The sequence below is a fragment of the Callospermophilus lateralis genome, chromosome 10 (genome assembly GCF_048772815.1).
Source record: "Callospermophilus lateralis isolate mCalLat2 chromosome 10, mCalLat2.hap1, whole genome shotgun sequence".
Lineage (NCBI taxonomy): Eukaryota > Metazoa > Chordata > Mammalia > Rodentia > Sciuridae > Callospermophilus > Callospermophilus lateralis.
The window spans coordinates 112367200-112376915 of NC_135314.1; the positions used below are offsets into that span (position 1 = coordinate 112367200).

At 48.0% G+C, this 9716-nt stretch overlaps 1 protein-coding gene across 2 annotated transcripts; it reads left to right on the forward strand.

Moving 5' to 3' along the window:
- Positions 1-269: 269 nt before the first annotated feature.
- Positions 270-6036, forward strand: Il12a (interleukin 12A). Of its 2 annotated transcripts, XM_076868715.1 has the most exons (7): positions 270-288; positions 869-1017; positions 3676-3789; positions 4063-4104; positions 4179-4220; positions 4320-4463; positions 5875-6036. In XM_076868715.1, the coding sequence occupies exons 1-7, from the start codon at positions 270-272 to the stop codon at positions 6034-6036; spliced, it is 672 nt and encodes a 223-aa protein (XP_076724830.1). The 2 variants fall into 2 exon arrangements, with proteins under 2 accessions (XP_076724830.1, XP_076724831.1); XM_076868716.1 differs by lacking the exon at positions 4179-4220.
- Positions 6037-9716: the final 3680 nt, after the last annotated feature.

The following is a 9716-nucleotide window of genomic DNA, read 5'->3' on the forward strand; positions in this document are numbered from 1 at the left end:
GCGGCGGGGCGGCCCCAGGACCCGGCCGGGCACTCCGGGAGTTAATCCGAAAGCGCCGCCAGCCCCGCGGGCAGGAAGGACCGCACGTGTCACCGAGAAACTGATGTAGAGAGAGACAGAGAGAGGAAGCAAGAGCCCTCGGTCCTGGGAAAGTCCTGCCGCGCCTCGAGGAGTTATAAAAATGTGGCCTTCTGGGTCCCCAGCCCATAGCCAACTCACCTGCCAGGACCACCTGCCAGCGTCCAGCTCCTGCTCAGGGTCCGCCCAGCATGTGTCCATCAGCGCGCAGTGAGTAGCCGCCAGCGGCGGCGTTGGGGAGGCTGGAGACAGCAGGACCCAGACGGCTGCCCCCCTGGAGACTGGAGCCCCGCAAAGGGGATAGAAACGGGAAAGGACGAATGGGCACCTGCCTGCCCACAGAGCAGCGTCTCTTTTCATTTTGAAGCAGCTCATTAGCTATCATTCTATTCATTTTAGAGGAGAAACCAAGGCCCAGCAGGGGGGTGTCTTGCCTAGGAGACTTCTTACAGCTATAGCTATAAGCAGATCTCAGTCAGCTGCAAAGGAGGCTTTGACCCCCCGCTGTTCCAAAAGACTGGGATCCTGAGCCAGTCATTTCTGCTCCTGGGCTTGGTTTCCCTATTCAAAATATGGAGGCTTTCTCTAAGGGAGTGCTGAGCTCTGGGGCATCCGGAGAGCAGATTCTTAGCCCTAATATTAAGGAGAGCTGCCCTTCAATAACTGGATCCATCTCTCAGGTGGGAAGGAAGTGTTGGTAAAGGGCGGAGGGGGTCAGCACCAAGGAGAAAGGATAGGCAAAGATGGCCAGGGCAGATCAGCAGCTCAGCTGCCCCCAATTCACTTGCAGGCCTCCTTCTCCTGGCCACCCTTGTCTTCCTGGAGCATCTTGGTTCTGCCAGGAACCTCCCCAGGAGCACCCCAGTCCCAGCAGTGTCCCAGGAGTGCCACAACCTCTCCCAAACCCTGCTGAGCACTGTGGACAGTGCCCTACAGAACGTAAGTGCCAGTGTCCCCTTGAGCTCTGCTGAAGGGACCTGCTGGGACAATGCAGCACCTGGGGAACTGCAGGATAGCTGTCAGGAGTGGAGAGGGACTTCACAAATGACTTGTCAGTTTAAGGGACTCAGAGAAAGCAGAGTAGTGGTAAATGATGGAGGTTGGTTTGGCTCTGCCAGTAGCAGGGCAATGTGTGCAGTGTCCCAGCAGCAAGCCAGCATAGAGGGATCTGCGCCAGGAATAAGACCTTGCAGGAATAAGACCCCAAGGAGCAATTGGGTGGGTCTCTGTGGGGCCACATGATGAACTAGATTGTCCCTCCCACTGCTACTAGTCATGTCCAGTGTGGTGACGTGCATCCTGTGGGAGTCATATACTTCAAGGAGAATGGTGATCATTTGTGTCCAGCTTTTGTTTCATAGGGAAGCATTGTCTGTGTTTGTTTATAGCTTTCATTTTGGGGATTTTTGTATTTTAATGCAAAAAAAAATTATTTTTCTTTTTAAAGCTGCTTCAATGAGCTCTTGCTTTTGCTGCAAAGCCATAGCAGAAATCCATGTTTCCAAAGCTACTCAGGGCTGGGGTTTAGCTCAGTTATAGAAGTGAGTTAGAACCCCTGCACTATCCAAAAAAAAAAAAAAAGAAAAATCCTTTCGCAATCCTGCTCACTAGAAGAAATTTCTAGCTTGTTGCCTTATGAATAACTTAGAAAAAGCTCAATGCCACAGGGCCTTGAAGAAGTCCTTCTTCTTCTTCCATAATGCACTGCAGATTGCTTCTTGTACTTCGGTTGTAATTAAAAAGGGGTACCCCAAGTGAAGCCTGCAGAGGTACAGCTTCTTTTCTGAAGAAACTTTCAATACAGACAGGATGTGAGAGCTGAGATTAGAATGGATGCTTTGTGTGAGGAAGCAAATACTTCCACTCCCAGCCACAGTACTGAAGTCGCGGCATCACAAATTTTATTTGGAAGCTTTTGTGCCTTGCCTTGTCAGATTTGCCAGAATAAACCAACCCGCCATTGCAGAATGTGGAGGTGGCAGTTGCATGGCATTCACAGCCTGTTCTGAATTTGTAGAGTCGGGCCCATGTTGTTTTCGTTTTATTTTGACTTTTGAGTTTGATGCCATTAAAAAAAAATTGGACTTCTCCTAGAAGAATCTAAACTTCCAGCTTCCCTTGGAAAGGTCTAAAGGACACAACTCCAGGCCCCTGTCCCAATCTCTTTACAATCTGCTCAAGTGGCTGTGGCCCAGGGCTGCTGGGTACCTCCAGGAGCAGTGCACACACTTTCCGTGTTGCTGTCCTGAATCACCACTAACATGGCTTTAAACAAGAAAAATGTGTCATCTTCCAGCTTCAGAGGTCAGAAGCCCAGTGTGGGCTGATGGGACTAAAATCAGTGTGTCTTCAGAGCTTGCATCCCTTTCTGGAAGCTCCAGGGAGAACGTGTGTCTCTTACCTTTCTCAGTTTCTAGAAACTGCTGAGTTCCTGGGCTGGGCTCCCTTCCACCTTCCAAACCAGAACTGAGGGGTGTAGTTCAGTGACAGAGCATGTGCCTGATGTTGGGTGTGGGCCCTGAGTTCAAATCCCAGCTCTATGAAAAAAAGAAAAAATCTGACAGGGTCTTTGCATTCTTCCTCATGTTGTCACTCGTGGTCGACACTTCTGCTCTCTGCCTCCTGGAGGACCCTGTGCTTACCCTGGGCCAGGATTCTCTCCCTGCTATTATAGCCTTACTTCCTCTGCCATGTCATGCATCATATTCTCAGATTCCAGGGTGGGGAGGTGTATATCAGATGATGAGCAGTGAGGCGTCGGTCTGCCTGCTGCAGATAGGGACATCCTTACTTGCACCCAAATGTGTGATCTGCCCTCTCTGGCCTTGATCCCAGCTCCTGAGGTTCCCTCTGTGGTGCTTTAGTGCTCTCCTCTCTGCCCAGAGCCTCCATGCCCTCCCCAGTGCTTCTCACCTGCTGACACATCTCCTGGTCATCTGGGCACATGCCTGTCTCTGCAGCTGAACTCGGAATCCACAGGGACATGCCATCCTTCTTTTTGCCCTGTCCTTGGTCCATAGGCTCATTGGTGGAAAGTGATGTCAACCTTTAATAAGAAAGTCATTGCCTTCTCAGGACACATTGCCTGATTCCATCCCACAGGGTCTTCCAACAGGGCCTATGGGATGCCATCTGTGCAGACTGCATGTGTGTGGATCACAAGTGAAATTTTGGCTAGTCTTTAGGGCTTGCATGTGTGTTGCAGCCACCAAGATGGGGCCTTAACAGCACTCCTGTAGGAGCTGAAGATACTCATAGAATACAGGCATTTTGGCAAGAGAAAACACTTTTGCCAGAAGCAAGTGTTAACGTGTGGTGTGGATGCTGATTAGCACAGCCTGTTGGAATGACTTGCAGTGTTTACATAATGAAAAAAGATGTGACCCAGGGAGACATGTCTCAAGCCAAGGACAAGGAGGGGAGGGGGATGCTGACTGCCTGTTTCTTTCATGGGATGAAGACCAGGCATCTCCTGTAGGTCAGAGAGGTGCAGGTCAAGGGCAGCCAGCCACAGCTTTGATGGCACCCAGGCTGCCAGCCCCACAGGAGCTGGGGCCTTCTCGGTGACCCCAGCTGAACTTCTCATGTTCTTCCCAGGCCATAGAAATCCTAGAGCATTATCCCTGCAGTGCTGAAGAGGTCAATCGTGAAGATATCACCAAGAACAGAACCAACACAGTGAAGGTCTGCTTGCCCCAGGAACTAGCCCAGGTACAGCCACTTCCCTCCCAGAGCACCAGTGCAGCTCACCCCACTGCTTCCAAAGCTTGCATGCTTCTGGTTCCCATCAGAAAAAAAACTGATAAAAGCAGATGCGTTTTTTACAACCACATGAATATGGTTAACACCCCTGAACTATGCTTAAAATAGTTAAGGTGGTAGATTTTGTTATGCATCATTGCCATAATAGAAGGTTTGAGGTGAAACACCAGTTATATTTCTGTTGAGAGTTAACACCTTCAATATGGGCTTTTTTCCCTCTAGAATGAAAACTGCCTGGCTTCCAGAGAGACCTCTTTTATAATTGTAAGTAAAAAAAAATTCAAGGTTTCTCCCACTTGGTGAATTCATATGCTGATGTTTGGTTCTTCTTCCCTTAGAAGGGGAGCAGCCTGGCCTCGGGAAGGACCTCCTGGAATACGGTAAGACCCACCACTCTTCTCAGATGCATGGGGTGCAGAGATGGCTTGGCTCATCTCAATGTTTTTTTTTTTTTTCCCCCATTTTGTGCCATCACTCAGACGCTGTGCTTTAGTAGTATCTACGAGGACTTGAAGATGTACCAGCTAGAGCTCAAGGCCATCAATGAAAAGCTGTTGATGGATCCTAAGGGGCAGATCTATGAAGATAAAGCCCTGCTGGCCGCTGTGGATTACCTGATGCAGGTAAGGCCCCCGTCTCATCAGTGAAGCACCTTTAATGCTGAGCCCTGCCAGCCAGGGCCTTTGTTGCAGAGAACTAGGAGAGGCCTTCAGCCCCCTTTGAAGTCCCCTGCAGAGCAGTATCCCCAGGGAGACGGCCTTCAGGACACCCTCTACAGGGAGGGCCAACATGAGCAGTCATTTATGAAAAGAAACCTCCCGTGTCCACCACAAGGTGATGCCAAGCTGTTTTCAGGAGTTTTCATGCATTTTCTTGCATTATCACCACAGCAGCCAGTTGAGGTCTGTACAAAGGAAGAAGCTGAAGCTTAAGAGGCAGAAACCACACGTCCAAGGGCACACAGCCCGACCAAGAGGCAGAGCCAGGATCCCTTCAGAGGGCTCTGCTGCACTCCACTTCTCCCTGACCTCAGAGGGTCCAAGAAGGGCAGGAGAAAGAAAGCAAGCATACTTGCAAACATGGACCGGGAAGCAAGCAGAGCTTGTGCCTGGCTATGTCCCAGAGAGAACAAGAATATGAACAAAATAGTAGACATGCACAGTGCACTCAGCAGGACTTGCATCGTTTTCTGGATCACTGTAACCCAGGATGCTAACACAAAATATAGAGACATGCACATTAGAGAGAGTGCCTTTCTCATCGGGGCACAGGGTGCAGACATGGAGGCAAAAACCATCCTCTGAAAAGCGGTCATTTGCTGCATAGTGTATTTCATTGTGTGTGTGTGTGTGGAGGGGGCACAATGAAATTGTTTGAAAGGCAGTGATTTTGTGCAACAGAAGAGTGTTACCACCAGAGAGTTGCAGTTGATATTTCATTTTCAGGACCTAGTCACATGATTTGGGAGTAACCACACAATCCCTGAGCCCTGCAGCTCACTCCTCTGATAAATGCAATGGCTGTACATACCTTTCTTTTTTTTAGAACTTTTTTGAGGAGCAAATGGGAGTACTGACCCTCATGCAATAAGATCTTGTATAGTGTCAGCAAATCTAAGGCTAAAATAGGGAAATCCACGGCCAGGTTTTTGTGTCTTACATTTCGTCATTTCCACAGGAAGCAGATCAATTACTGATAAAGTCTGGATCAGTAGCCATCCATACCTCCCTGTTGGAAAAAGGAAGGAGCTTCATCATGTAAGCTCTAAAAGTTAGATACAGCAACAGGTGCCATGTTAACAGAATCAGGCCTAGAACAACTCCTGTTGAGCAGCATAGGGAACTCTCCCGAGCTCACTGAAAGTGCATAGCCTGAGCATGTGTGTGTCTTCTCTCAGGTCTGCCTGGCCTTCTGGTCTGGTTGGGCTTGGAGAGTGAGGGGGCACCATGCCACAGGCCCTGCTTCAGCCATTTTTACAGTCGAATGTTTTCCTTTTGGAATTCTATCTGTCATACTCAGTATTTATCCTTCTAGGCCGTGAATGTCAACAATGAGACTGTGCCTCAGACACCTTCCCCTGAAGCGCCTTCCCCTAATTTGTACAGAACGAAAACCAAGCTCTGCATACTTCTTCACGCTCTGCGAATCCGGGCAGTGACCATCGACAGGGTGATGAGCTATCTGAATTCTTCTTAGGAAGCTGAGGGGGCCTCCCAGCCTCATGTCCTTTGCATAAAAGTCTGAACCAAAGAAATTTTAATGAGATGTGGGTCAAGCCAGGGAGGGGACCTGGCTGTACCTAAGCCCCTGCGGGAATCTTCTCTGTGCTCCCTTTGCTTACCCCTGCTGCTAAACAGGTTGCTAAGGAGGGACAGAGTCCTTCCTGTAGGCGTTTTCTTTCCCTTTCCTAGAAGAGCAAGAATTAATAAGCTATCTCTGTACCGAGGTGTTTACAGAAACACTCAAGCATCATTTATTTAAAGATATTTATTGATATAATTTATGTTCATGAAAGCATGTGAACTAACTTATATTTATTTATGTTCTATTTATTAAAGTATTTCTTATCAAGTAAATATTCCAGTAATAAAGTGGTGGAGTGAAAGCAATCTCAGTGTTTCTGGAGTATTTGGTTTGCTTTAAGGATTTGGATACATAGTGCAAAAGAACTGAGGATTCTGGTGAAGTTGGAACAAATGTCTCTGCTTAGATGAACATGGGCCTCATCCCAGGTTCCTGGAGCTCATTTCTCAGGAAACCTGTCAGACTGGACCGCTTTGGTGCTGAAGGGTTGGAGCCAGTTATCTTTAAAAAAAAAAACTTGCCTTATTGTTCATCATCTGAGTTTAAAAGTAAAACACACAAAATGTTCTCCCTGTCACCCACAGTCCCCTGACACTGCCTTAGATAGATACGCCATCCTATTTTCAACTGGGAAAATACCACCAAGAGGGTTTCTAGTTAAATTACTCTACTTTTTAAATTTTTTTGACACCCCACTCCTATCCCCAGGGTTCTCAGGGGAGATCTTTTTGAATTAGAACTAGAAATATACCTCATCTGCCTAAGAGCCTGTAGAGCTTTTCTTGGAAGCACAGTGATTGTTGCCTTCTTTTGGCCTTCTTCATGAAGGAAATATTAAATTCCATCCTTTTGATTCTTTAAACAATGTTGAAAAGATTCTCCCAACAGAATGCCATGGCATGTTAGTGCTGGGACAATCCTACTTCACAGGAAAAGGCCACAGACCTGAAATATTTAATGAGTGCTATCAGGTCCGCCTCCCCACCAATCTGCCAGACCCAGCCTCAACCCTTTGAACTGGGGCAGGTGTGAGTGAGGCTCCGGGGCCTCCCTGAGGCAAACTTGGTAGCTGTTCAGGTTCTCACTGAAGATTGGTCCAATGGAAGTCACCGGAATCCAGGCCTCCCATGCCGTCCTTCCTCCATGCGGGGTCCTTTCCTTCCTGGAGTGGGCTCAGTTCTGCAGCCTCGACCTGGGTGGAACCTCACGCTGTGGAGCTGCTGCTGAGTCCTGCTGGTTGTCTTGGCCGCAAACAGGGAGGGCCAGGGGATGGGTGTGCGGAGGAACATGGTGTAACTTTGGTTCTGGAGAACTCCACCAGATGAGCTTCAAAAGCAGGACCCACCTCATCACCTGGGAGTTTCCACTTCTCCTTCAGGGCTGGGGCTCCAGCCTACCAGCTGTGCCAAATGACCAAGCTGCTTAAGGGCCCTCCCAGGTGCTCTTGTAGGAAGTGAGGATTGTGCTGGGGCCTACCTTGTAGGATCTGAGTGGGGTTAGGTGGGACAGCCTGAGCCCGGAACACAGTTGGCACCCAATGAATATCAGTCTTGAATACTGCTGTTAGTCTTGGGTTTGGCAAGTGGCCAGATCTGTTCAAGCTCTTTGCTGCAGTCTGTCACCACTAGTGAAATTCTGAGGAGCCACTTCACAGTATTGCTGAGCTGAGACAGGCAGAGGGCGCTAGTGTGCAGCTGTGTTCCAGGCCAGTGTGCTAACTCTTGGGCTGTTCGCCTGAGGAGCTGCCTTCTGCCTGTCCCTCCAGGGCACTGAGCATGGAAAGCCTGTTCAGCCCAGAGGCTGCCTGGGGCGGGGGGGGGGGGGGGGGGGGGGGGGACAGAGTGAAAAGGCAGGGACTCTGCCTCCAAGAACAGAAGGAGCAACGTGACTTAGTAGGGCTGAGTACCCCAAACCAACCCTCGCTATAGCCCACTGCAGAGTCATCTGGCCCAAGAGCTACTGCGTTGTAAAGGAAATAACCCATGGAGGTGTTCCTCATACCCAGGGGACTCCATCAAAGTAACCAGCAGGCAGCTGCCTGCTGAGGGCCCAGGGTTGGGGGGTGGTCTGGCCAGACCAGGGGGTGTTGAAAACTCGAGCTACGAGGGACCTGGACACCCCAGGAGGACAGAAAACACAGGACAGTAGGAGGAACAGTGTTGTTGTGGCCAGCAGGACAGCCTTCAGGAGTCATTGGCTGTGTGACTCAGTCCTTTCAGTCATCCTTTCCAGTGTGGGCAAGCCTTATTTCCAGTTGACATAACTATGTGGATCATATTTAAAATAAGAAGAAGCTGCAGTCACACTTTCCCAAACTGAACCACATGTACCTGAAATATATTACAAAAAAATACGCACCTGCCATTCCAGATACTCGGGAGGCCCTGGAGGGAGGATCACTTGAGCCCAGGACTGGAGGCCAGCATGGGCAGCATCGAACCAGTCTCAATTTGTTTTTGTTTTTTGTTGTTATTATATACATTGAATGTGTATCGACTTTTTTTTTTTTTTGGTTGAAATGCATTTTGTGAAAATGCGCATGAAAGCTTCTATGTATTTATGTATCTTTAAATATTATATTAAAAATAGAAGTGTGAGGTAGAGGCTGAGGTTTAGCTCCTGGGTAGAGCATGCTGGAGGTCCTGGTACTCATTCTCAGTACCACAAAGAACAAGAATATAAGAATGAATTATGACTTCAAGGTAACATCAGAACATATGTTCGTGGAACTGTTTAGGAAAGAGAAGGAGCTCACGGTTACCATGTGCTTAGTGATTTCCAGGTGTGTTTTATGTTACCCACAGGGAACCTGAGGTAGAGGGCGAGCACGCAGCCTGTTCCCAGACCATCTGCCTCACTTCACCGTGAGACGCTCAAAGACAGGAAGCTTCGTACTACCCCAGCACTCAAAGCAGGAGATGAAGGAAATCTTCATGGCTCCTTTGTGTTTCTTGTTTTTTAAAAGTGTAGACATGAAAGTCTTTAGGCTTTTAAAAGAAAATTATGTTCAATGACAAAAAGAAAAGGCTAAAAGTTTAAAAATACATATGATCTAATTTTTTTTCCCTCTAGCTTCTACATAGGAGAGCAAACACGTGATAGTTTCTAAGTCTGGCTTACTCTGCTTAACATGATGTTCTCCAGTTCCATCCACGTTGCTGCAAACAGCATCAGTTCCTTTCTCTTTATAGCTGAATAAAACTCCACTGTGTATACAGACGGCATGTGCTTGATCCATTCACCTCATGAAAGCAGAAGGGAAAACACTGGGCTGGAGGGAGGGGGAAAGCAGGACCAAGGAGGGTAAGGTAAGGGGAGGTCATGGGAGCGAATCTGACCAGACCATGTATGTGCAGGCACAAACACGCTACAAAGAAGCCACTCTATAATTAACATGTACCAATAAAAATTTATACGTATTACTGAGAATGAGAGAGGAAGTATTTTCTAAATTGTCAATAATAAAAAACATTTCAAGCCATCATGAAAAAAATGCATATGTTTTCTTGGTTCAAAATAATTATACATGTTTGTAACTGGGGAAAGATCTAAAATGCATAAGCCTCTTAACT

What these genes read in the sequence shown, in the direction of transcription:
- Il12a (XM_076868715.1), top strand. An exon ending in TGCCCCAGGAACTAGCCCAG is followed by an intron (nt 3,790 to 4,062) that starts GTACAGCCACTT and finishes TTTTCCCTCTAG; the next exon opens with AATGAAAACTGCCTGGCTTC. An exon ending in GAGAGACCTCTTTTATAATT is followed by an intron (nt 4,105 to 4,178) that starts GTAAGTAAAAAA and finishes TTCTTCCCTTAG; the next exon opens with AAGGGGAGCAGCCTGGCCTC.